Source organism: Balaenoptera physalus (assembly GCF_965194825.1).
Source record: "Balaenoptera physalus genome assembly, chromosome: 9".
NCBI lineage: Eukaryota > Metazoa > Chordata > Mammalia > Artiodactyla > Balaenopteridae > Balaenoptera > Balaenoptera physalus.
Window position 1 is genome coordinate 68,153,130 of NC_138888.1, and position 27,362 is coordinate 68,180,491.

Genomic DNA, 27,362 nt, shown 5'->3' on the forward strand with positions numbered 1-27,362 from the left:
AATTCATATACCATAAAATTCACTCTGTTAAAATGAACAGTTCAGTGGTTTTCAATGATTCACAAAGTTGTATGACCATCACCAATGTCTAATCCCAGAATATTTTCATAACCCCCCAAAAAAACATAATATCCAGCAGCAATCAATTCTCATTGCCCTCTTCCCTTACCCCATGAAATTACTAAACTATCTTCTGTCTCTATAGATTGCCTAGTCTAGATATTTCATGTCAAAGGAATCTTACAATATGTGGCCATTTGTGTCTGGCTTCTTTCATTTAGCATGTTTTCAAGGTTCCTCCTTGCCACTGATGTACCCACCAGGTACATTATCATGTATCAGCTCTTCACTCCTTTTTATTGCTGAATAATATTCCACTGTGTAGATATACCAATTTTGTTGATCCATTCATCAGTTGAGGGACATTTAGGTTATTTCCACTTTGGGGCCATTATCAGTTATCTGCTATGAGCATTTGTGTACAAGTTTCTTGTAGACGTGTTTTCAGTTCTCTTCGTTATATACCAAGGAGTGGAATTGCTAAATCATATGATAACTCTATGTTTAGCATTCTGAGGAACTACTAGACTGTTTTCCAAGGTAACTGAACCATTTTACATTCCTACCAGCAATGTATGAGGGATCCAATTTCTCTGCATCCTCATCAACATTTGTTACTGTCCATCTTTTTTATTATAGCCATTCTCGTGGTGTAAAGTGATATCTCATTGTGGTTTGCAGGTTCATTTTTAAATTTTAAAAATTATAGAAGAGTCACGAGCATTTGCCAAGTAGTAAGCATCTTAGTGACATAGTTTTGTACCACAAGCATTAACTGTAGATTTTAATAAAGAAGCACTAGGAAGACAGTTTATTTGCATAGTCAAAAGCATTGATTAGTTGGACTTGCTTTATCTATTTTATTTTTTTGGCTGTGTTGGGTCTTTGTTGCTGCGCGTGGGCTTTCTCTAGTTGTGGTGAGCGGGGGCTACTCTTTTGTTGCAGTGCACGGGCTCAGTAGTTGCGGCTCGCGGGCTCAGTAGTTGTGGCATGCGGGCTCTAGAGCGCAGGCTCAGTAGTTGTGATGCATGGGCTTAGTTGCTCCGCAGCACGTGGGATCTTCCCAGGCCAGGGCTTGAACCCGTGTTCCCTGCATTGGCAGGTGGATTCTTAACCACTGTGCCACCAGGGAAGTCCTGGACTTGCTTTATTAACATGCTTCATGTCAAGAGGGATGAAAGTGTATGAGGGTGATGTGTGTACATGTATGTTGGTGTATGTGTTGGGGCAGGGAGAAATAATGTCCAGAGCAAACACAGAAATGTTACAGAAGAGCCGTGTCTGACTCTAAGTCTTCCACCCAAATGTTGGCTTCCAGACATATGTTGGATGTAAAATGTTTACAGTCGTTTTTGTGGTTTGTTGAATCAGGCATCTTTTTACAAGTAATTGTAGTTGGTCTGCTTAATATTTAGAAAGAAAACCTTGCTGGGCAGCATAGAAGTCAGCCATATTTCTAATTAAAACAATGTTTTCACGTTGTCTAGAAAGACTCTTAGCATCTGCAACTGCAGAGCATATCGTATGACAGAAAGAAGAATCTATGTGACAAAGAAACATAGGGCTGATAAACAAATACTAATACTCCACAACGACTACTAGTACTACTACTAATAATAATTGGAATTCCCTGGTGGCGCAGTGGATAAGACTCTGCACTCCCAATGCAGGGGGCCTGGGTTCAATCCCTGCTCAGGGCACTAGATCCCACTTGCATGCCACAACTAAGAGTTCGCATGCCACAACTAAGGAGCCAGTGCAACCAAATAAATAAATACTAAAAATAAATAAATAAAAAGAATTCTCGCTTAAAAAATAATAATAATACTTCATAGTCATAAGGCAATTCAAACTTTTCAAAGCACTTTCTCCATCTATTATCCAGTTTTATTCTTCATAGCAGTCCTCTCAGCTAAGTAGGGCAGATATTATCTCCCTCTGACTCCCAGATCCTCAAAGAACTTCAGGACAGAGAAGGAAAGACTTGCCTGAGATCACATAGCTAGGTAATTGCAGCATCACAACTAAATTCCAGGTGTCCTGTGTTTGGTTCAGAAACTGGATCATAAGAACAGAGGTTAGACGGACAGTTGTGCAGGAAGTGTGTCTTTGGCAGGGGAGGTTTTGTCACTGGCATCTGCCCGGCACAGAGCTGGCTGTCGCCATTCCAACAGCACTAGAATTGTCAGCCCAATGGGCATCTTGCTTTGTCCCCCAGACAACTCACAGGGATCTGAGGGGCTTGTAAGAGCATAAATGTTAAAGGCTTTGGAGAGGTGACTGCACCATCAGGTCCTCAGGGTACTGCTAAGGGGTCCAACTCCTGCAGCTTCTACTCAACATCTAATAGTGAAACCAAGAAAGGAGATAGGAAAGAAGATTGACCAACAAGCTTCCGCTGGGATTGCTAGAGGAAAGAGGTGCTTTTTTTCGCCTTTTTCTACAACGCCTGCATCTCTGTCCTGCTTCTCCGACAGCCCCCATCCGGCACACCGAAGACACCAGGCGAGTGAGATGTGTGTTGAGAGGCATGGTGAGGTGAGGTAGCCATTGCACTGTCTGATTACAACCCTGTAAAAAGTATACAGAGGAAGCAAAGATCACGGGGAAGTCCACCAGAGCAGAGGAGTCATTGTTTGGGTGTGGACACTTTATTCTCCTCTTCTGTCTCATAATTGAATTTTCTGCCAGAAGTTATACTTCTCGTACAATTTTTAGATGGTATTTTTGTTTAACTGGGAGAGAGGGGATGTGGTTTTGGCGGCAGAAACAGGGTAGTTGTTGGCAGGAGAGAGAAAGGGAGCAGCTGCTTTCTGTCTGGTGAGAAAGAAGCACCAGCGCCTGGGGTCCAGCCAGCAGCAACCCCTGGTCAGGCCCCCGAGGAGGAATATTTAGGTTTCTTTCACTGTCCAGATGTCGCAGCATCTTCCCACCTTTTGTCAGCCCCTAGGGCCAGAGACCCCTCGGCAGTGCAGGGACCACTCATTGCAGGGAGCTCCCAGGAGGTCTGAGCCCCTCCTCTGGTCACTACCGAGCCGGCCAGGACGGGTACCGGGTGAGAACAGCGTCTGCCCTGTTCCTCCCGCTGTGCTCCGGAGAGAGGAGAGTGAGTACCGTGCTGGGGCCAGGATGACAGCAACAGAGCAGATTAGACAAGCAGCTGAGGCTGCCCAACTCTCGGAGTGAGTCTCCACTGAGAACCCAAGCGGCGGCAAGCACCTGTCTAGAGAGGCGTCGGCGCCCCGGACCCCTCGGGCCCTTGCCCTTCTAAGCAGCCTGGCCAGCCTTCCGTGCCTCTGCGCTGAGCCTCACTCACGTGTGATCGCCGAATGGTGGTGGTGGTGGTGATCGGCTGGACTCTCCATCTTGTCACCTCACTGTTTACAAGAGTCCGTGGAATGAAAACTAAGCTACCTCCGAGAAGTAAAATCCTGGAGGAATCATTGGGTTCTAAGAATTTGCCAGAAGAAAGGCAGGAGGGCCTCAGCCTTCTCAAGGTCCAAGGCCAACTCACATAAGCTGACTTTTGAGCCCATCTGGGGACTATGTGGGTGCCTACCAGCCTGGGAAAGGAATGTTCTCCCAGCTCCATAGTGGGTCTGCGTCTGCCCTTCATCCCGGGGGAAGATGCCCTTCAGCTTGGAACTTACTACCCTGAAATCAACAAATAGGTGTGGCGAAGTTTCCACTGTGCCTTTCCAAGAACAGTCAGGGGCTTCCCTTTGGTAGCTGGGGTAAGTCCTCCCTAGCTAGAAGGGTAGCAGCACCTTTTCGAAAGAAACAAGAGTAGCTGGGGTTTGGGCTTTTTTTTTTTTTTTTTTTTTCATGTGGAAGAAAGTCTATAGCTGATGATTTTCGTTTGACCTCTTTGCAAAGCAGCTTGAGTTGCAACAGCTCTGCTGAAATGTTATATGGCCTTTTGCTTCAAGGACTTTGAAACCAGCATTGTTGATTTTTCCTCTTTCCTGTCAACGTCGGTCCTGTTTCCGTAGTGTTTTATGTTTGCTGTCTGGAGGATTTTAAATACAGTAGCTCTTGGTATAGAAGGCCTTTTGACTTTCCCTGTGGCCTGAGCTATAGGTATATATTCTGTCTGCAAATAAGTAAACACACTGTAGAGCAGAAGCAGAATTGCTTTGTTGTCAGCAGAGGGGGAGACGCCACGAAGCCCGAAGTGCTGTAACCCCTGCTGTGCAAACAAGCCTCCTGCCTGGTGTGGAAACATCCCTGTACCCAACAGACAGACCTCTGTGTTATTTAGGTACCGTCCAGGATCTGAGTGTCTGTTTGTTATCCAAAGGGTATAAAAGGGAAATCAAACATTCTTTCATATCATTATAAGCCCTGTGCAAACACAGCCCGTGGACAAAGCCCTTTCCTGGGTCCATAAACAAGGAGCTGTTTGTCCTGACTGCCCGTCATTAGCAGCCAAAGCAGGGCTGAGCCGAGCATGTGTCATGTGCACTGTTGCGATTCTGCTCTCTTGGGCCAGAATTTGACAGGTGTCATGGGACAGAGTTCGCCCTGTGGAAGTTCAATCAGAGCACCCACTGGGAGCCTTCAGCAAATGCCACGTCTAACAGGCTCAGAGCTATGAAGTAACCTGACTAAGCCGTTGCACCCAGCCGCAGGAAGGCAGATCTTTAGTAGGATTGCCTTTGTGCCTGGGGATTAGTGGGCCACAAATGCCAGGATCCAGACTCATGTCTGCCTGTATCTGATGCAACCAAAGCAAAAGCCTGAGCTTAGGATAAAATATCTCCCTCTCACTCCCCTGAACAACCCAGACGTAACGCTGCAGCTTCTGAATATTAACGAGGGCCTGGTTTCTTCACCCCAAAATATTTTGATCAATTAAGCCCAGACCTGCCAGTCTGATTCTCTGGTTACTGAAGTTCACTCGAGTCCACTTGTTCCGTCTTCTAGAGCTGTGCTGTCCAGTAGAGGAGGCATACGTCACACGTGGCTACTGAGCCCTGGAAACGAGGCTCATCTGAATTGTAATGAACCCCCAAGTGTAAAATACACCTCGGATTTTGAAAATTTAGTACCCCCCAAAAGGTGAAATATCTCAATAATTTTTAATGTTAATTACATGTTGAAACTATTTTAGCTCCATTGGGTTCAATTAAATATATTATTAAAATTAATTTCACCTGTTTCTTTTCACTTCCTTTAACGTGGCTACTAGAAGATGTAAAAATCACACACCCAGCTCACGTTGTTTGCATTGGACAGCGCTGGCCTGGCTCCTGAAGGAAGTTTAGGTTTATAGTGCCATCTGCTGGTCCACCTAAAGCAGACGCTAGTGTAAGCGGTAGTTCAGCCGTCTGAGCAGGGAAACACTGTCTCTTGGCCAAGCAACATGCAATCTTCCTCTTCCAGAAGCTTCTGAGCAGGACCAGAACTGACCCCTCAAGTCTCTGCCTTGTCAGGAGTCTTTTTTTTAACTTTTTATTTTATACTGGAGTATAGTTGATTAACAATGTTGTGTTAGTTTCAGATATACAACAAAGTGATTCAGTTATACATATACATGTATCTATTCTTTTTCAAATTCTTTTCTCAATTAGGTTGTTACAGAATATTGAGCAGAGTTCCCTGTGCTATACAGTAGGTCCTTGTTGGTTATCCATTTTAAATATAGCGGTATGTAGGGACTTCCCTGGTGGTCCAGTGAGTAAGACTTTGCGCTCCCAATGCAGAGGGCCTGGGTTCGATCCCTGGTCAGGGAACTAGATCCCACATGCATGCCGCAACTAAGAGACCTGGCGCAGCCAAAGTAAATAAAATTCTTTAAAAAATAATAATAAATATATAAATATAGCAGAGTGTATATGTCAATCCCAAATTCCCTAACTATCCCTCCCCTCCACCCTTCCCCACTGGTAACCATAAATTCAGTGTCTAAGTCCTCGTCAGTAGTCTTGAAGAGGGCGATGGCAGACTGCTGGAAGGTGCAGGCCTGTGTTCTCTACCTTGTGGGTGCTAAGGAAGCCCACAAGAATAGCAGTTCTTTTCCTAAGAAAGATTTCAAACCGCCACAGGGTTGTAAAGAAGCATGTAACAGAATATAAGGAGGACATAGATCCATCTCTTAAAAGACTAGTGTCCTCTCTTTGGATGATGCTTACCTGCCTTGATTTGTCAAGAGTTTGAAAGTAGGACTCTTTCTGATAATAGTATCTGCATCGGTTATCTGTTGCTGCATAACAGATCACCCCAAAACTTTGTGGCTTCAAACAATGATAATCATTTAACATCTCTCACTGTTTCTGTGGGTCTGGAATTCAGGATTGGCCCATCTGAGCACTCCTGGCTCAGAATATCTCATGGGGTTGAAGTCAGATGTTGTCTGGGGCCAATCCCTGAAGGTTTGCCTGGGCCCAGAGGATCCACGTCCAAGGTGGCTCATTCATGTGACTGGTGAGGTGATGCTGGTTGTTGGCTGGAGGCCTCAGTTCTTCTCCACGTGGGGCTCTCCACAGGGCTGCTTGAGTGTCCTTGAGGCTCAGCAGCTGGTGTCCTCCAGAGAGCACAATCTAAGAGGCCTAAGGGGAGGCTGCACAGCTTTTATGATGTAGCCTCAGAAGTTACACGCCATTACTCCCGCTGCATTGTATTGGTCAAGAGGCAGGAACACGCATCCCACCTCTTGACTGAGGAAGGTCAACATCACGTTGTAAAAGAAAACGTGAGAAGGGTTGGCCATTGTATTTTCCAAAAATGCAAAGTCCCTAATGGGTGTATAGCACTGTGCAACTAAAAAGCATGCCCCAGTTCTGCAGATGAGGAAATTGAGGCTCAGAGAAGTAAAGTAACCAGCCTGCAGTCTCACGTCTGGCAGGAAGGACTAAAGCCCAGTTCTAACTCCTAGATCATACTGGTGTAGCCTCTCCAGGTTCTTTCCCTGTGTCTCCCTTATGCTGTTGTAACTACAAATTACACTGACTGTTTCATCTTTCCAGCATCTTCAAGGTGTGCAGTGCTCTCTTCATTCAAGTGTTTTAGATGATTCTTCAGTTGATGTCTGTCTATAAACTGTCATTTTACTGAGTTGAGGCTCAATGGGAGTATGTTTCAACTAACTATAGAGCCCTTCTTACAAAAGTGCTGTAGCAATGACAGTGTATACATTTTCCAATATTTTCCATGCTGTTTGCTTCAAAGATCTCAGGAATAATAACCACATTATAATGTGTGTACTCACATTCTGTTTGATTATCTGAATATTACATCTTATTTATTTTTGAAACAGGAAAGAATAATCACTGCCTGCTTCAGTAGTTTTCAGAGTAGTTGGTCATTGTAAAAAGGAGGTTTTTCCAATTTTTGATGTTCCACCTGCCAGAATGAAAACAAAACTCCAGCTGCCATAATCATGTTCTGTTATTCTTGGTTCCAGGTCAAACTTCCCTTTCCTGTAGATCAAATCACAGATCTTCCAAGGAATGATTTCCAGATGATGATTAAGATGCACAAGCTAACCTCAGAGCAGTTAGAGTTCATTCACGACGTCCGCCGGCGCAGCAAGAACCGCATCGCGGCCCAGCGCTGCCGCAAGAGGAAGCTGGACTGTATTCAGAACTTAGAATGTGAAATCCGCAAACTGGTGAGTTGGCCCGCCCTTTGCTGTCAGCAACCTGGAGTGACCGGGGCTGATGCAAAGTTACGGTAGCGAAGGCCAGAGAGGTAGAGAGAAGGGCCACCGTTCAGGGAAGTTCGAGTTGATTTTTAACGAGTTCTCAACAAAAATAATACCTTTACATCTGTAATGTGTGTGTGTCTGTGCAGGTGTGTGATTGTGTGTCAGTATTTTATATCTTTCAGCCATTCGTATATTTTTTTAAATTTATTGACATATAGTTGATTTACAGTGTTGTGTTAATTTCTTCTGTACAGCAAAGCGACTCAGTTATACATATATTCTTTTTCATATTATTTTCCATTATAGTTTGTTACAGCATATTGAATATAGTTCCCTGTGCTCTACAGTAGGACCTTGTTGTTTATCCATTCTATATATAATAGTTTGCCTCTGCTAATCCCAAACTCCCATTCCTTCCCTCCCCTAGAGGTGCTTCTTTTTTATTTTCCATTCAACATGTGCTGAGAGCTAACATTTATTGCATGCATACGTGGACCAGATATTATTCTAATCTCTTTCTGTAGGTGATCACATGTAATCCTCACATCAACCCTATGATTTAGGTTCTACTTTATCTCCATTTACAAAGGAGGAAACCAGAGTGCAGAGAGGTTAGGTAACTCCCCACTATGGGGCAGAGCTTGAATGCAAACCCAGCTGCCTGATTCCAAATCTTGTTATTTGCACTGCTTTCTCCCACCTCCCATGGAGGAGTGGAGGTTAGAGGCAGGACACCAGCCTACCACCAGGGGTCGCTCAGCCACGTGATCTCCTGAAGCCCTTCACAGCCCCAGTGTCCTGAATTCTGCCTCAAAGTGGCTGTCACCTCCTCCCTGTGCCTGAGAGTATTTTGCCTCGGGGAATAATCTCCCATCTCCCAAGCCTCCCCCTCACTCAGAGCTCTGCACTCCCTTCTCCTTGATAAGCAACCTTAAGCTACAGGAAGTAAATCCAGGTGGCCTCTGGCTCCTGATTGTACCCTTGAAGGCAATCAACGCACCTTCACTCAGCTCAGCCTTTCTGCCGGCCAAATCCTGGAAACTCATCCCAGGTGCCCTGTCTATGTCAGGCTGAAGAAGAGGGAGGCCACGGACTGTGGTCATGATCTAAGTTTGGGTCCTCAGGCTATACGTGGCAGTCCTTTGCCTCCTGGTAAGCCATTGTCCTAACGAGAACCTAAGAGCAAAATAAGACATTTGAGAAGCCTGAGTAAATGTTACCTGTTATCAAGATAGTCCTGGACCTTGGGGTCTTTTTTTTTTTTTTCTCTTAATTTAATTAACACCAGCCAAGCAGGGAAAATAGTGCCCATGTTCAGTGGCTGCCATCACCTACAAAATAAAGGCCAAGCTCCTTAGCAAGATGCACTGTGCTCTCCATGATTCAGTCTACCCTCCAGCATCACCTTCCTCTCCCTTCTTGGAACTGGACCCCCAATAAAATCAAACGGGATGCTCTTCCCCTCAGCCCCATCTCCTGCTGTTTCTACCTCTGTGCTCATGCCTCTGCTATTTCTCCTCTACCTCGGACAGTCCTCGACTGTTTTTTTCTCTGACTACATCCTTTGTTCCTTAAGAGTCAGGTTACTGTCACCTCTCCAATAAGCCCCTTTCCTGAGTCCCTGGTGAGGCGGAGCACCTGTCCTCAGAGCCCTGATCTGACCTCTGGCTTCATACTTACCACATTAGTCTTGCATTATCCGTGTGTGTGTCTGTCTCCTCAGCCCTGGCCCTAGACTGTAGGTTCCTCACAACAAGACAGTCTTGAGAAGCCTCTCAGGAAAGGTCTGTTGCCCTAAAATGTATTAGAAATTGTGACTGAGTCATGAGATTACAAATTCCTTCTTTCCTTCAAATTTTTCTTTAATGTTGTTTTAACAACAACAAAAATGTTTAATTTAAGCCAACATAAGGAAGCAAGATATTGCTGCTGATGAGTGTGGGTCTTTGGAAAGCCTGCTGGGCTTAGGTTGGGACCCAGGCAAGGCTGAGCCTGATGGGTATAAGGTTTCAGGGCCTTAAGCACACGTCTATAGTAATTCGGCCCTGCACTCTTTTTCAGGTACGAGAATAACTCTAATCACCCGTATTTGAGAAACGCCTGACTTTTTGTAATTAGCACTCTTCTCTGTAATTTTGTAATACTGAGCAAATAGGAAAGTCTAAGCCATGCCCCTGGCAGATACCTAAAGCTGTTTGCTAATATTGTTCGGTTGAGAAACCAAGAAGGCATCTCCTAGTTCTCCCCCTGCTTTTTTGGAAACCCCTTGAGTAATGTGCTGCCATTTCCCTGCTGAATGAGAGTGTCGATGTACACCTGTGACTTAGAGCATCCTGTTTTTTTTTTTAATTAATTAATTAATTAATTATTTAATTTATGGCTGTGTTGGGTCTTCGTTTCTGTGCGAGTGCTTTCTCTAGTTGCGGCAAGTGGGGGCCACTCTTCATCGCGGTGCGCGGGCCTCTCATTATCGCGGCCTCTCATGTTGCAGAGCACAGACTCCAGATGCGCAGGCTCAGTAATTGTGGCTCACGGGCCTAGTTGCTCTGCGGCATGTGGGATCTTCCCAGACCAGGGCTCGAACCCGTGTCCCCTGCATTGGCAGGCAGATTTTTCAACCACTGCGCCACCAGGGAAGCCCAAGCATCCTGTTCTTAACCGAGGCCTTGATTTCTACTGCCTTTCCTGCAGAGAGCCAAAACCCTGTCACGTGCAGCATTTCATCTTCTTCCCCCTAGAAAGTGACCCAGGACCTTTCGTAGATCAGTGGACGTGGAGGGGTGGGTGGCTTGGCCAGGATGATGCGGCAGAATGGAGACCGCGATCCCTCCTGGGGCTGGTGTTGCCTCCCATTTTGCAGACTTGCAGGTCCAGGTAAGGAGGTCCAAGCTGCACAGCCACAAGTGTAAGATTTCTTCTCTTGGCGAGCCCTCCGGATGTGTTTTACTCCACACCCACCCCCGCTCTGGGGAGTGGCGCCCGCTCCTGGTGGGCGGGGGCAGGCTGGTCCCGCCCCACGAGGCCCAGATCCCGCCCACTCACTCCCGCCCGCACCCACGCGGTCTCCAGCACGCCACTCACTCTGCTTTTGCAAACTTGCGAAATGTATTCCTCTCGAGTTGCACTTGTACATCTGTTTATTTTTCATTTTTAAAACATGTTTTCTTGATAAATTTATAAATATTTTAGCAGGTGCCCTTTCCCCGTGTAAATCTCTGTCTCCGACACACATGCCCACACTGCCTGCCAGATTGCATTCGTCTTTCGGCACGTGCACCTCCCATGTAGGAGACCCACTGGTACGTTTGCTTCTCTGTCTCTCTCACTCTCTCCCCCCCCGCCCGCCCCGCTCTTTTTCCCATCCTCTTGCATCCTCTCCTCATCTCTCTCCCCCCCGCCCCGCCCGCCCCGCTCTTTTTCCCATCCTCTTGCATCCTCTCCTCGTCTCTCTCTCTCTCCCCCCCCCGCCCGCCCCGCTCTTTTTCCCATCCTCTTGCATCCTCTCCTCATCTCTCTCTCCCCCCCCCCCGCCCGCCCCGCTCTTTTCCCATCCTCTTGCATCCTCTCCTCATCTCTCTCCCCCCCCGCCCGCCCCGCTCTTTTCCCATCCTCTTGCATCCTCTCCTCATCTCTCTCCCCACCCCCGCCCCGCTCTTTTCCCCATCCTCTTGCACCCTCTCCTCGTCTCTCTCTCCCCCCCCCGCCCGCCCCGCTCTTTTTCCCATCCTCTTGCATCCTCTCCTCATCTCTCTCCCCCCCCCGCCCGCCCCGCTCTTTTCCCATCCTCTTGCATCCTCTCCTCATCTCTCTCCCCCCCCCCCGCCCGCCCCGCTCTTTTCCCCATCCTCTTGCATCCTCTCCTCATCTCTCTCCCCACCCCGCCCGCCCCGCTCTTTTCCCCATCCTCTTGCATCCTCTCCTCATCTCTCTCTCTCTCCCCCCCCCCGCCCGCCCCGCTCTTTTCCCCATCCTCTTGCACCCTCTCCTCGTCTCTCTCTCTCTCCCCCCCCCGCCCGCCCCGCTCTTTTTCCCATCCTCTTGCATCCTCTCCTCATCTCTCTCTCTCTCCCCCCCCCGCCCGCCCCGCTCTTTTTCCCATCCTCTTGCATCCTCTCCTCATCTCTCTCCCCCCCCGCCCGCCCCGCTCTTTTCCCATCCTCTTGCATCCTCTCCTCATCTCTCTCCCCCCCCCGCCCCGCTCTTTTCCCCATCCTCTTGCACCCTCTCCTCGTCTCTCTCTCCCCCCCCCGCCCGCCCCGCTCTTTTTCCCATCCTCTTGCATCCTCTCCTCATCTCTCTCCCCCCCCCCGCCCGCCCCGCTCTTTTCCCATCCTCTTGCATCCTCTCCTCGTCTCTCTCTCTCTCCCCCCCCCGCCCGCCCCGCTCTTTTCCCCATCCTCTTGCACCCTCTCCTCGTCTCTCTCTCTCTCCCCACCCCGCCCGCCCCGCTCTTTTTCCCATCCTCTTGCATCCTCTCCTCATCTCTCTCCCCCCCGCCCCGCCCGCCCCGCTCTTTTCCCCATCCTCTTGCACCCTCTCCTCGTCTCTCTCTCCCCCCCCCGCCCGCCCCGCTCTTTTTCCCATCCTCTTGCATCCTCTCCTCATCTCTCTCCCCCCCCCCGCCCGCCCCGCTCTTTTCCCATCCTCTTGCATCCTCTCCTCGTCTCTCTCTCTCTCCCCCCCCCGCCCGCCCCGCTCTTTTCCCCATCCTCTTGCACCCTCTCCTCGTCTCTCTCTCTCTCCCCCCCCCGCCCGCCCCGCTCTTTTTCCCATCCTCTTGCATCCTCTCCTCATCTCTCTCTCTCTCCCCCCCCCGCCCGCCCCGCTCTTTTCCCCATCCTCTTGCACCCTCTCCTCGTCTCTCCTGCGCACCCTTGCAGAGGGTGAGGACTCGCTTCACATGTCCCGTTTCCCATCCATTTCACTGCGTGCGCCTCACGGAGCCTCCTCATCTTCTCTCCTCACACAGCTAGTTATGGGAAGACCTTCATCAGTCTCCCCTGTGGTGGCTAAATTCATCTCTCTGATGGGGTGATGAATTTTAGTAACACAAGAGCTTATGTGGGGTTTTCTCTAAGGAGACTATCTCAGAACCCCGGGCTGGTACTCTAGGGCTCAGCCTCCTCACCTCTGTCCCTGCTTCCTGTGTCCAGAGAGAATTGGTCTTGGGACTCACTGCACAGTCCCCAGCCATCTGTGCCGTTGTGTTCAGTCCATCAGTCTCAGAGGCCAGAGAGCCTACTGATATAGGATTTTTAAAAACATAACTTTATTTATTTATTTTTATCTTTGGCTGCGTTGGGTCTTCGTTGCTGTGTGCGGACTTTCTCTAGTTGTGGCGAGCAGGAGCTACTCTTCATTGTGGTGCTCAGGCGTCTCATTGCGGTGGCTTCTCTTGTTGCGGAGCACGGGCTCTGGGCACGCAGGCTCAGTAGTTGTGGCGCACGGGTTTAGTTGCTCCACGGCATGTGGGATCTTCCTGGACCAGGGCTCGAACCCGTGTCCCCTGCATTGGCAGGTGGATGGATTCTTAACCACTGTGCCACCAGGGAAGTATAAGATTTAATCATGTGAAACTGCTGATGGTTGATTTCTTTTTGCAATTTTCATTGTTTTTTTTCTAAATAGACTTGCTTTTTTTAGAGAAGTTTTAGGTTCACAGCAAAATTGAAGGGAAAATACAGAGTTCCCGCCTGCCCTCTACCTCTGCACACTCACAGCCTCCCCAGAGTGGTACGTTTGTTACAACTGATGAAGCTGTAATGACACATCATAATCACTCCAAGTCCATAATTTACCTTAGGGTTCACTCTTGGTGTTGTATGTTCTGTGGGTTTGGACAAATGTATAATGAATGACATGTATCCACCACAACAGTGACATAGAGTAGCTTCATCTAAAAATCCTCTGTGCTTCAGCTATTCATCCCTCCCTCCCCCACCCCACCCCTTAGCAAACACTGATCTTTTTACTGTCTCTATAGGTTTGCCCTTTTATAGAATGTCATATAGTTGGAACTGATGAACTGTTTTTGACCTTCAGCAATCGCAACCTAATGCATTTGGGGGAGATTTTCAACTACAAGGTTTGGGACTAAGAGTTTTCCGATTGATTCTCTGCAAACCCCAAATTCCAGGCAACTGGAACCTTGATTCTCTGCAGTTTTCTGGTTGGTGGTGATTTTGCTGGTCACTCGGCTGGGCCTCAGAGAGGCATGAAAAGAAGCTACCACAGGGAAGGTGTCAGGGTCAGTGGCACATCTGGATGGGCTGCTCAGATGGGAGACTTGGCGGAAGTATGTGTCCAGGCTCTCTGGATAGATTCTCTTTTAAGTTTCTAGATCCTGACCTACTCATTCATGAGTTACACTATAATGTAGGATGCAAAAACCAAAGTTGGAAAACCCCCAGAACCTACTGTATAGCACAGGGAACTCTGCTCAATATTCTGTAATAACCTAAATGGGAAAAGAATTTGAAAAAGAATAGAAAAAAAAAAAATAATGATGTGGGCTTGTATGATTCCATTTATATGAAATTCCAGAGAAGGTAGATCTATAGAGATAGAATGCAGGTGAGTCGTTGCCTGAGGCTGGGGGTAGGCATGGGGAGTGACTGCAGTGGCCGTGAGAGATTCTTGGGATGATCGGACTGTTCTAAAATTGTATCATGGGATGGTTACACAACTTTATAAATTTACTACAGATCACTGATTGTTTCATAGTTGAAATTAATGAATTTTATGGCATGTAAATTCAACCTCAACAAACCTGTTAAAATTTTTTAAAAAGAAAAGCCCCAGAAAACAGGATGCTGGGTCCTCCCATTCAGGCTGGATCAGGCCTTTTCTTTTTCTTCTGTTGTTCAGGTGTGTGAGAAAGAGAAGCTGTTGTCGGAGAGGAATCAGCTGAAAGCGTGCATGGGGGAACTGCTGGACAACTTCTCCTGCCTTTCCCAGGAAGTCTGCCGAGATATCCAGAGCCCCGAGCAGATCCAGGCCCTGCATCGGTACTGCCCTGTCCTCAGACCCATGGGTCTCCCCACAGCCTCCGGTATGAACCCCGTGCCCTTGGGCGCGGAGCAGAACCTTGCCGCCCCCCAGCGTGCGGTGGAGGAAAGCGTGCCCTGCTGCTTGGAGCAGGGCACAGCGGCCCCCGGGCCCCCCTGGGCGCCCAGCAGCGCCTCAGAGAACTGTACTTCTGCTCGGAGGCTGGAAGGCACTGACCCAGGAACCTTCTCAGACAGAGGACCTCCTCTGGAACCCAGGAGCCAAACGGTGACCGTGGACTTCTGCCAGGAAATGACTGATAAGTGTACAACCGATGAACAGCCCAGAAAAGATTACACCTAGTGACGGCCTGCCTCCTAGTTCTCAGCTCTCTCCCACCCAGGTGTCCACGGGTCAGCCTGCGGTGCCGTTTGTCTGTCGTCTGGAAGAACCAAGAAGGAATTTGGTGCACACTACAGCAGTCTTAGCAGCAATACTGTTTCCAAGTATTCTCTCCTCCCTTCAAGCAGGAGCGATATATAGTTAGTTACCTTCACGATGGTGCTACCCCTTGCTCAGGCAAGGAAAGACGACAGTGACAATGCTGTCTGTCTGTGGGTTCATTTCAGTCTTAACAGGGATAGACTATAACACCTCTAGGACCCAACCACGGATTTTTTTTCTCAGTGGCCCATGTCACAAACCCTATCTCAGGAATTTCTTCTGAATGTTCAATTTTTTTCATTGAAGACAGCTTCTATACACATCAAAGTTTTATAGCTAGACTGTACATATTATATATAATATATATATAAAATATATATCTCTCTCCATATGCAAAAGTCCTGCATGCCTCGATTTTCTCATCCTAAAACTGGAAACTTCGTTTCTCGTTTATAAACAGGTTCCAACATTCCTCTTCTTTTGTCTCTGACGCTAGAACTAGTTTGTAACTGTTAAGATGGTCGTTTTTCTTGCTTCACCGTTCACTTTCAAGTTGTGCTTATTTATGGACAGAATTCAATGTTGGAAGCTTTCTTTGAGGTTTTATTTCAGACCTTTTTTTGTTGGTTTGGTTTGGTTTGGGCACCGTCAGGTGGTGCCAGTTGAGTATCGTGGGTTTGGTTTTTTCTTGCAGATACTGTACAGTCAAGGTCAACTTTGCCACTTGCACTGAGTTTTGGGTCAAACCTATTTTCTTAAATGAAGTTGTCACTTCAGTATAACTCAAGTAAACTGTATATTCTTTGCTTTTAGTTAAAAAAGTAAAACAGTTAGCTAATTAAAAAAGCACTCAGGTGATAATTATGTAGGAAAAACAATCTTGCCAAATAATGAATTCATCCTAGGATGTAGACAATAATCTGCTTGAATATTTTTATATTTCACCTCCTCCCCACCTTTTCCTAAGCAAAGTTTTAAATGCAGAGAGTTCAAAGTTGATGCTGGATGTTCAGATTCCTAAGTGGGGAGAGTTTGGACGTCTCACTCAAAAGCGCATCGAAACAGCAGGAATCGTGATTTTGTACCAGAACTCAGCAGGCATTGGCTCCTAAATAGCAAGTTAGAACTGTTTTCTCAGCCAGGGAGTAAGTCCCATTCATTTCAACACTTCCCCAGGCCTCTGCTTGCTCTCGGAAGCATAGGATAGTAGGAACTTCTCCATCGAAGGACTTGGCTGCTGAGCCACCCAGCTTCCCAGCCCAGGACCTGCCTCCCCCGGGGACTCACCTGAGGGGGTCTGAATCACAGCCCTGGGGGTGCCGCCCTTAGGTGGCCGTCCTGGGGTTAACGCAGCTGGCCCAGAGTAGGAGAGAGCAGGACAGATGTTAGCCTGAGGTCTGTCCCTGACGCAGGCAAAAGCATTTCTTTCTCTCTTCTTTCTCCAAATGCTTTGAGTTGAATTCTGAGGTTTTTCCACCCTTCTCTAGTCCGAAGGCAGATTTCATTCTGAGGCTTTGGACACGACATGGCCAGGAGCCCTCCCTAGCCCCCCCCCCCCCCACTCACCAGGCACACACCTTACCCTCACCTGATGATCATTTCCTTCTCTTGCTGCAAAACTAGTTGGCTTGCAACCCACAGAGAGCAGCTTCCCTTGGCTCAGGGGGCACGTTGGCCCCTGGCCACGTTTACAGGAAGGTGTGCCGGACGCCACAGCCGGCACAGGGGAGAGATCAGCTCCCTCCCTCCTCTAGGCCGGCTGCAGGAAAAGTCCTGAACAGTCTGATGTGGGGATGGGGTGGTGGGCAGTGGGGACTAGGTGGTTGATTTTGTTTCTTTCTTTGTGCCATTGTTTGGACGATATTAAAGCTGCATGTAAAAGGGGAAATTAGTATATGACGTAGGCGAAAAGTGAAATCATAGTAACATATGTTTTAGTATTATTAACTTTTTTCTGTACAAATATTAGTGCTAAATGTTTAAATATGTATGAATGCCAGAAATTTGTTGGTTCATGCGGTAGGATTAAAAAAAAAAAAGGCTTTTCTTCGAAAATAGTTCCACTTTTAAAACCTGCCTCTGGGTTTTTGTTTTTTCTCCTGTGTGTATGTATGGTGCGTGCTTGTCTGAGACAGATTGTGATCCAGCTCTGAGTTGGAGGTACCGTTTTTCTTGTGGCTGTTGGGATTTCTTGGCCTAGTAGAAGAGTTCTGTGCTTCACCGTGAGGTTTGCCTTTGGGAAAAACTGGTGACAGCTCGAATTTAAACTCGGTGTGAATCACGTGATCCATCACAGGCGTGTGTTCTGGTGGAAGAGTCGGCCAACAGTATTATTTTGGTTTTTTAACTCTCTTGTTGCCTTTTTTAAGTGACCTCCTCTTCTTTGGAAAAAGGAATGTTTTCTGCTCATATCGTAACAAGGTCCAAACCAGCTCGTTGGCGTGACTGACCCTGGTACCAACACATGTGCATCTGGCAGTCTTGAGCCCATTCGTGCCGTCCCCGTTCTGTTGTCCTGCGTGGCAGGCCTCCCGCTGGGGGGCGGAGACAGGTGTCCTCTATTCTCCTCCCTGCTAACTCAGCCCACAGCCTCCTCCCACCAGCCCCTGCCTCGTGTTTCTTCCTCTGCCCCAGTCACACCCCTGCCACCCTGGCCGTGGGAACTGGTTAAAAACACTGCTGGAGAAACTGTCTTTCGATTTCTTAGAGATGTGAACAAGTTGTTGGGATTTGGTTCACTATCCACCAGGAACAAGCGACTGGCTTTGTGCAATTGTTGACGTGACGTGTCTGTGTCTCTTACAGCTCTGAACCGTGTGCTTGTCAAGATTATTTCCGGGTTGATTCAAAGGGAGGACTAGCTGGGGACCAGAGTCCAAGTTCCCTCAAGTGGAATTTTAAAAACCAGCCTGTCTCCTTTCCCTGGGATCCCTTAGTGCAACTCGTGTCTTTTCTGAAAGAGAAAAGCAAGTTAACAGCAAGGAATAGCATCTGCACGGCATGGTGACATTTAGTGGTATCTTTAAGGGTCCATCCTTACAGATATAAAGGACTCTCCCGCTACGGAATGTTCAGGAGGGTCCCTGCGACAGGCGAGTTGTGTCTCCAGGTGGCTGGGTCAGGCGTGGGCTGTTGGAACGGGGACAGTGGAGGTGGCCCTGTGGCTAGGTAACATCCGCCTGAAACTGGTCCTCCCCTCGGATCTGCCTTTGTTCTACTTGTGTCTCTCTGGACAACCTCACTTCGTTCAGGTTGGTCAGGCTTGGGCAGGTGCATGCTTTGCCGTATGTGTCTGTTTCTCTTCGTTATCCGGGGGTGCCTTGAATAAAAGAACTTCATGACATACTGATTCTGGAACAAAACCGTTGCAAAAACGAACAAAAAAAGAGCTGGCAAAGTCAGTAGCCCACCTGCTCCTTCTCTTCTGGGTTCCCTAACAATGACTCAGGCGTCAGAGGTGATGCTGCACTAGGAAATGTTATTTTGTATAGTGTACAAGTAATTTATTAACTGTCTTTCTAAAGGTATGCTGCTTTTAAGATGCACTATGATTTTGGATTTAATCCTTGTGTTGCTTTCCCAAGGAAGTAAAAAAAAAAAAAAAAAAAAAAAGGCTGGTGATTAGTATGTCAACTGCCACTTCTCCTTGAAAAGGAAGGCAGGGACCAGCAACAGGACTTGTAATGAGGGGACTGCTAAAAGCCAGGTGGGCACACTGTGAAGTCCAGTATTACCATCAAGAGGTCTAAACCTACACTTTCTCTTTTAATGCTTTATGATTGCCATTAAAGAAGAAGAAACAAACAGAGGTGTGAAAATGATACGCCTTTTAAGAAACCACTGAATCCTGCCCCTTCAAGCTGATCCACATGCTATGTTGAGCATAATCCTCCCAAAATGTGTAAAAGCCTGCAAAGCTCTTTCGAAACCCTATTAGCTACCTAGTTCTATACATTATACCCCATTTCAACTAGGAGCCGCTTAATACATGACTTCAAACTGTGCCACTGGTGCTTAACAATGGTTGGAGGAGTTGCCGATCAAGAAGGCAGCCAGAATCAAGTTTTGTCCTCAAATCACTATAAATAGTCAAAGAAACATACTTTTTCTTTTTTTTTACAGAATAAAGCTGGGACTTCCCTGGCGGTCCAGTGGTTAAGACTCTGCACTGTCAATGCAGGGGGTACGGGTTCAATCTCTGGTCAGGGAACTAAGATCCCACATGCCACACAGCGCGGCCAAAAGATTTTTAAAAAAAAATAAAGCTGCTCACTGGACCATGAGTTGGTCTTTCGTCCCCAAATTGAGGATTTTGCTGTAGGTTCAGTTCCTGGCGAGTCAGTCCTCAGATCAACGCCTGTGTGGAGTTGGCATTCGTGCGGGCAGTCTGTGTGCATGGGGGCATTGTGTTCAAGCTGTGTGTGCCGAATACAGCCCGAGCCATCTCCTGACCCAGGCATCAAAGACGGATGCCGTAGAATAGAATATATTTGTACACAAAACTGCGTGCAAATAGTCTTTGTACATAGAAAAGACCTATTGTGGCAGATGGAGGATAAATTATTCAACCGACGGTGCAAAAACATTTCTTGCAAAGAAAAGTGTATAGTATTTTCCTACACTCCACCCTGGGAGATAATATTTATATCACATGGATATCAGTGCATTTTCATTGTAATATGAAAAGGATGCTGCCATTTTGTAAAGAAAACCCACTTGGTTGCAGAGGCCCACTTTCGTAGCTTTGATTGCCTGTTGTGACGTGGTGTGTGCATTGCACTCTCAAGCAATGGACAAACAGCTCTGACTTTCCTTTCCATTCCAGTGGACTGACCTCAGATAACACAGTGGCCTCCTTAGACACAGAAGTGCACCCAGAGCCTTCATTTCAGGTAGACTCCCCTGCGGTGCCAAACGTTCCCGTGGGGACAGGCAAGAGTGAAGGGACTTGGACAAAAAGGGTTTTTCCTACAGTTTGATGCTAAGTCTTCTACCAAAACATGTCTGGAGACAGAGGGGTGACCTCCACATGAGTCCTAACAATGCATTTCGCACGTGTAAATGCTGGGATGCCCGTTCATGCGCCGAGGTAAAAGACCTGCCACCTCTAGTGAGTGATCGGGAAGCTTCCACAGGCGTGCAGGAGCTTCGGGCGCTGGTTAGACACGGTGAGCCATTCAAGGCAAGCACCACCTTTGCTTGTGAGGCCCAAAGGGCCCGTGAGAATTTGTTCCAGAACCAGTCTGATGCAAGTGCACCTCTAATCTATGCCTTACAAACTCCAGAGGCCATATTCAAAACAGGGTCTTCTCAGTGTATGCAAGGGGCTGCAGCCCCTCTCCTCTTCCTCCCCAGGTCAAACAATATGGACAGTTTTCACACATATCTACCTGTATAACCCTCTGTACCTCTCATAACTGGTCAACGACTGTAACAGGTTACATCAGGTGTTTTTCTACATACTTTTTACACAGATTCTATGCGATTAATGTAACTTAATTCAATGCATCATTTTATTGTACTAGTTCTTAGGCTTGTCTTTATTTTCTAAGTGATTGTGGTTTTTCTTGTGGTTTTTAACTGTAAAAAATGAAATGGCTGTTGATGCTTATTCTCTGTAACTAAGAATTTTTACCTTTTTGGGGGAAAAAAAAAAAGCATTGCTATGAACTAATGAATTGAAACTTCATTTACTCATTGTAAATATACTATTGTGCAAAAAAAAAAAAACTCAGTTGAATTGCTAGTGTTAACTGAATTTTGTCTAGACACCATTTCTGTTGATGAAATAAAGACATATCATTACACATTGTAAACTGATTTTCTCTGATCCCTATGTTAGAGATTACAGAGCTGGAGGCCTTAGGAACTCTTTCCTCCCAGAGAAGCCACGTCTCTTCCTCTTGTTTTGACCCTTATCTGCTACCTGATTAATCTGATTAGAAATCTTAAAAATGTGATAACACTAATGCGATTCCTCAACTCCCAATTTAAAAACTCCCTAGTGCTGGGACTTCCCTGGTGGTCCAGTGGTTAAGACTCCATGCTGCCAGTGCAAGGGGCATGGGTTCGATCCCTGGTTGGGGAACTAAGACCCTGCATGCCACACGGCACGGCCAAAAAAATCCCATAAAAATCCCCAGTGTCTATGAGAGTAAACAAAAGGCATTAAGCCCAGTTTCCTGGTTTTGATATTGTGTTATAGCTATGCAGAACATCACCATTGGGGGAAGCTAGGTGAAGAATATTGTTTCTTAAGGGCATGTGAGTCTACAATTATCTGAAAATAATAGGTTGAATTGAAAATAAAAAGGTAATGAAAGTAAATGGGGAAGAGGAAAAACCAATGCCAAGATACAGTGAATTGCAGGCAAGGATTTTAGAATTGTGATTAGGGTGTACATACATCTAAGCCAGAAAAGAATATTTGATCATTTGAGTCTTGGATTTTGATGTAAAGGGAAAACAAGATATTGAATGGTGGGCAGGCCAGACAACTTGAGCGCGCGGGACTCATAAGTGGTCTGGCCGAGCTGGCAGTGAGGATGGATTCACGTGATGGCAGGAGAATGCAGTGCTGCCGGGATCTGAGCTTCCAGAAGTGCATGGCCTTACCCCACCTACCAGGTGGGAAAACTGAAATTACCAGTTGCTGAACTCCACTCCCTCCACGGGCTCCCCACTGAGGCGAGGGCTTCAGGGACCATATAACGGGATTAGCAAACATGCACTGTTGTGAAACATCTTAGGTGTCAGAGGTAAAAGAGAGTCCTTTGCCTGAAGACATGAAGTTATTCAATCCATTCTAGGAAAACGGTATCATGGTCCCAAAGTTTTCTGTAGGAAAACCTGGTCACTTAGAACTGATGATCATATGCACCTTCGACCCCAACATTAGTGCTTGTGGCAGGAATGACAACTGTGGTTTGATACAGAATAAGGCCCTTATATCCTGCAGAAGGGAAGCATTCGAACACCACCCAGCCCCAAATGGGAGGCAGCCATTCTCTTTCCTACCTTGAATGTGCACCTTAGGTGTGACTTGTATCTACTTCCAGAGCAGTGAGGAATCTCAGTCTGCCTACTCCCTGCCAGCAGGTCTGCTGTATGCTGTTTGGAAAAAAAATTGAGCTCTTCTTTGAAATAGTTCTAGAACTTTCCACCCTTCTCCAACTCATCACCCTCACCTCCTCAGTTAGGATGCATTGGCAAGACCATACTCCACGTCTAACGCCAGCTTCTGATGGTGCCCAGAGTGGGATGGGCTTCCAATTCTCCCCACTGAGCACCTCTGCCTTCCTGGTATAAATGAATACGATACTTCCTGGTATCAGAGAATCCAGGTCCAGAGATATGGAGAAAGCCGCGCATCCCACATCACCTTATGAAATTTCCTTTCATTTGACTCAAGAGCATGATCCCTTCTGTCCCTACACCCACCCCTGGCTCCTACAGATCCCAACATCTACTTGCTACTGGCTGCTTTGTCAACCAGAAAGAGGCACGACTGGTTCTCCGTGGCTAGTTTTCACTCCCTCTCCTTGAAGACAAATGTACCCGAGGCAGTGACCCTCATCCTAAAGCAATGGACGGAAACCTTCAGAGACACAGCAACATTTACTAGAAGCATTACATTTTACACTGCATCCTTTTAACTTCTTTTTTTAACCTCTATTTGTGCTGTACAGTTGATGACCCTATAGAGGCTTTTGAGAGTAAAGGAAATTTAAATTTCAAGAAAAGGTATGGGGGAAGTGGGGAACGCTGCCATATAGGCTCTTGAAAGAATCTCTCATAATAAACCTGCGGACAAGGCAGGACAGGACACCAGGGAATAAGGATTAGACTGGAGGGTTGCAAGTGATGGGTAACGTCTGGTCTTTGGCATCTATACATAAACATGCATGCACTCAACCAACACTGGGCTACATACTGGGCATCCAAGATTTAAAATGCACAGCCTTATCCTGAAAGCTTTCACAGGCTAGTCGGGTAGACAGATGTACAAACAAATCATTGTGCAGGGGCTGCTGATGGTCACAGACAAGAGAGAGGGCAGGGCTTCCTGGGAGGAGCATGGGCCTCAGAGCAACTAGATCTGGGTCTGAGTTCCAGCTGCAAAACAGGCACTTCAGTTGGAATTTAGCTGTGGGGCAAGTCACTTGATCTCTCTGAGCCTTCTCTGATCTATAAAATGAGGACAAACAACGACTTTACACAGCTGCACGTGGTATAGATAATGCGGCCTAAGTACCTGGAATATGGTATGCCCCTTAAAATGGCACCCATCTGGGCTTGGCCCCGGCATCGTTTTCATCCACCTGGTCTTCACAGGCTCTTCTACCAATTCATTGTGGAAAAGATCACACACCTCTTCACATCTCCACCCCTCACTTCCTCCTCTGCAAATTGGAACAGAGAAGACTCAGGAGCCGTTCGGGCTAGAAGCACAGACCAGCCCCAGCCAGCACTGGGCTCCGTTCTGCAAAATCCTGGGCAGCTACCCAGGGTATTAGGGTTCTCCAGAGAGACGGAACCAATAGGAGATTTTATAGAGAGACAGATATAGGTATAGATACAGGTTGATTGATTGGTTGATTTGTTCGTATTGGCCCACACAATCATGGAGGCTAAGAAATTCCACAATTTACCTTTTGCAAGCTGGAGGCCCAGGAAAGCCGGTGGCATAGTTCTGAGAACTACAGAGCCAATGATATAAGTCTCAGTCCAAGGGAGAAGACTGATGTTCCAGCTCAAATAGAGAAAGCAAATTCACTCTTCTTCCACTTTTTTATTCTATGCAGGCCCTCAACAGATTGGCTGCTGGTCACCCACAATGGGAAGACGATCTGCTTTACTCATAGCGCAGCTGGGTTAGGGCACAGGAGGTAGGGAATGAACATGAGGCAGGAGTCAGCCCATGAAGGCTTTATGTGCCAGGCTAAGGAGTATGGATTTTATCTCAGCAGGATATAGATGATGCAGACCTTTGTGTCTTTGGAACAAACTGATTCTCCCAATAACTTGAAGCCTTTGTTACAAGGTGTGTGGCCAGGGATAGGAGAGTCTGGCCACGGGATAGAGGACAGGGCTAAGTGGCTCCTTCCATGGGAATTAAGTCCACCTTTATGATTCTCAGAACTCAGACAGTAATGACCAGCCAACCAGCCTCACCGACTGGATAGTTAGTGGACATCGCACAGCCATCCATGCCTCTGTGCTCTGTAAGAAGTGTTCAGTGCTTTTTTGATGCACCTCTCCTGGATGGCCCGGGACCACTGGGAGGGTGGGGAGGGTGAGGAAGTGGTGCCGGCTTCAGTCACTCCCCTGGAAGTTGGGAATGAGATTCCGCAGCACCTGCTGGCCCACAGTCATGGCATCACTACTGACGATGATCCCAGCAGCAGGATAAAGTCATGTGATGCGAGCGTTTGCCAGGGCCATAATTAATATTTTATGTAATGGCATCTAGGGACGAACATCCAGCTGCTTCCTCCCCAAGAAATGAGCTGACGAGAGGAAGAACACAAAACGCTTCCCTCCAACTTCTGGTGTACAGACAGGAGGCATGTTGAGCCCAGGCTGCAGGCAGACCTCCCAGCCTGCTCTGGAACCATGTTCAAGGGTTCAAACTGCTGCTGCTGCAGAGCCCGCTACTGGCAGGGATGGTAGCACACCTCACTCCTCCTCCCCGCGGACGGCGGCTCTTGCCCCTAGATTTTCTCTGATGGGGTAGAGTGCCTCCCTGGTGTATGGAGAGCACTGGACCGGCCTCAGGCAGCATGGCCAAGCGGAGCAGTGAGAGGCTGACCCCAGCGGTCAGGGAGCCCAGCTGGGAGCCCCCGATACAAAGCCATTGCCTGATTCATGGTTCTGGAGGGGACGGTTCTCAGAGTTCCTCCTGCAGTTTGAGCTGACAAACATACAACTTCTATCTCGCAGATGCCAGCTGCTCCTGAGTCTGTTTTTTCTGGTCCCAGGATGCATTATTTTTTCATAATGGATGAAAGTTCTAGAAGCATGTTCTGAAACAAAGCAAAATAGACTCAAAAGGCTTGTAAAAGCCAGTCCTGCCTACCCACCTGAGACTCTTCGTGTGTCACAAATATCCCAAATCCAAACAAAAACTTCCTACAGAAGACAATCCCACCACATTGCCCCAGAGATGAACGTGCGTGTAAGAGGTTCTGTTCCCCAACAGCGCTGCGGCAGAAGATCTGAATCCCACCTGCCATCTCCTCCTCCTCATCCAGTTGTGGTTGTTTTGTCCAAAATCCAGGTCTAATACTAAAAGGCCAACCTTTTCCTAAGCTCCATCTTTGTCCCCTCCACAATTAACCAGAATTTTTGACTTTGCAGCAATGTAGAATGGGAAAACTGATCCAAATGTGGATGTTCCATTTTGTAATAATCTATCTTAAAAATATGCTACACTTAGGTTGCCTTGTGCAGGGAGAGCAGGAAGCAGCAATGGGATGTGGGAGAAGGACTTGGGTTGAGGCAGACAAGCTTGGGATAAAATTCCAGCCCATTCACTCACTCAGTAAATATTAATTCATGTCCCTGCTATGTTCCAAAGACTGTGCTTTACCACATCCTAATTGCATGACTTTGGACAAGTCATCTGTTTCCTTATCCTTAAATGGGAATAATCACAGAGTCACAGTGAAGAAGCCCATGGCAGTGTCTAGACCACAATCAGGGACTCAGTAAAGTGGGAGTCTTTCCTCCTCTTCTTTAGACTCTTTGGTAATTGATATATTATGTAAAGCTCCTCTGCCAAAAAGTTCAATAAATTGTAACAATCAACTCTTCAAACACCCATCTAATAACCCCTGTTAATAATGTTGAGTCAAAAAAACCTTCCCAAATGAGGCAAAGAACCTAGAAGTCACAGAGATTTTAGATGTAATATAATATTAAAATTTTAAAGACACCATACACAGGGATAAGGAATAAGCAGACTGGGAGAGTATCTTTCAATACGTATATAGACAAGGAGTTAATACAATATCATAAAAGAGCTCCTAGAAATCAGAAGAAAAACAAATAACAGAAAAACAGACAAGGATAATTCATGGTAGAAATACAGATGGCTAATAAACATATGAACAACCTTACTAGTAATCATGGAAATGTAAATTAAGACAAACATTTTAGAAATGTTTGGAAATGTTATGAAACATTTCTAGTTTGTCAAACTGGAGGTGGGGGGAGATAACGTCTGATATTGGCAAGAGTGTGGGGAAAGAGTGCTAATGCACTGGTAAAGAGGATCAATTGGTATAGCCCTTCCTGAGCAAAAATTGGCAGCATCTATCAAAAATGTAAAATGTGCATGCCCATGAAAACCAATAATTCCACTTCTAGGTACCTATCAAAGATATATGTATGAAACATTCACTGCAACGTTGTCTGCGGTAGAAAAAGCTTAGAAAGGCTAAACGGCCATCAAGTATCTTATGGTTCATCCATTTCATGGAAAAGCATGAGGCATATAAAACCGAGGCATCTCCATGGGTGCTGATGTGGAGAGTCCCTGAGACATATCATTAATTACGCAAAAGCAAACTGCAGAGACATCTCTACAGCAGGATCACATTTATATTTTTGAAAAAAATAAAAAATATGTGTGGACATATATTTGTCCTCAAAGACAGATTGTGAATGCAGTGAGGAAGGTAGGGGAACACACCCCATTCTGTTCACAGTGATTGTTGTCTTTGGTGAGGGAAGTGGGAATTGAGTCCAGGTGAGAGTGAGAGATGAACCTTCACATGGTCAGGTTCACATTTTACTCTTATGTTCTTCTACACTGCTTGAATGTCTTTCAATGAGCATGTACGACTTTAATTTGAAAAACAAGAAATAAGAAAAAGACTCTTCTTTCAAACGATTAATAGTGGTACCCCTGGTCTGAGCCACACTCCCCTCTCACCTGGACACTGTGCAAGCCTCCTAGCTGGTCTCCCTGACTGCACTCTTACCCATTGTCTTGGTCTATTTGGGCTGTTATAACAAAATACCATAGACTGGGTGGATTATAAAGAACAGAAATTTATTGCTCCTATTTCTGGAGGCTGGGAATTCCAAGACAAATGCACTGGCAAATTCAGTGTCTGGTGAGAGCTCCTGGTTCACAGACAGTCATCTTTTCACTGTGTCCTCACATGGCGGATGGGAAAAGGAGCTCTCTGATGCCCCTTTTATAAGGGCACTAATC

The 27,362-nt window shown here is 46.8% G+C and overlaps 2 protein-coding genes across 13 annotated transcripts in view; one reads left to right on the top strand and one right to left on the bottom strand.

Moving 5' to 3' along the window:
• Positions 1 to 18,945, top strand: part of BACH2 (BTB domain and CNC homolog 2) — a 374,289-nt gene extending 355,344 nt beyond the window's left edge. The window contains exon 4 of the mRNA XM_082475212.1: positions 14,576 to 18,945. Coding sequence (XP_082331338.1) covers positions 14,576 to 15,058 — 483 coding nt within the window. The 3' untranslated portion in view covers positions 15,059 to 18,945. The remainder of the gene's footprint in view (positions 1 to 14,575) is intronic.
• Positions 1 to 27,362, bottom strand: part of GJA10 (gap junction protein alpha 10) — a 58,537-nt gene that overhangs the window by 15,282 nt on the left and 15,893 nt on the right. For 2 of the 12 annotated variants that reach the window (XM_082475270.1, XM_082475267.1), the window contains exon 3: positions 22,157 to 22,249. In XM_082475270.1, the coding sequence (XP_082331396.1) occupies positions 22,157 to 22,249 (93 nt within the window). Of the gene's footprint in view, positions 1 to 7,536; positions 9,503 to 17,051; positions 22,250 to 22,737; positions 25,165 to 27,362 lie in introns of those variants that run through there. The other 10 variants (XR_014267516.1, XM_082475273.1, XM_082475272.1 and 7 more) reach the window with 10 other exon arrangements.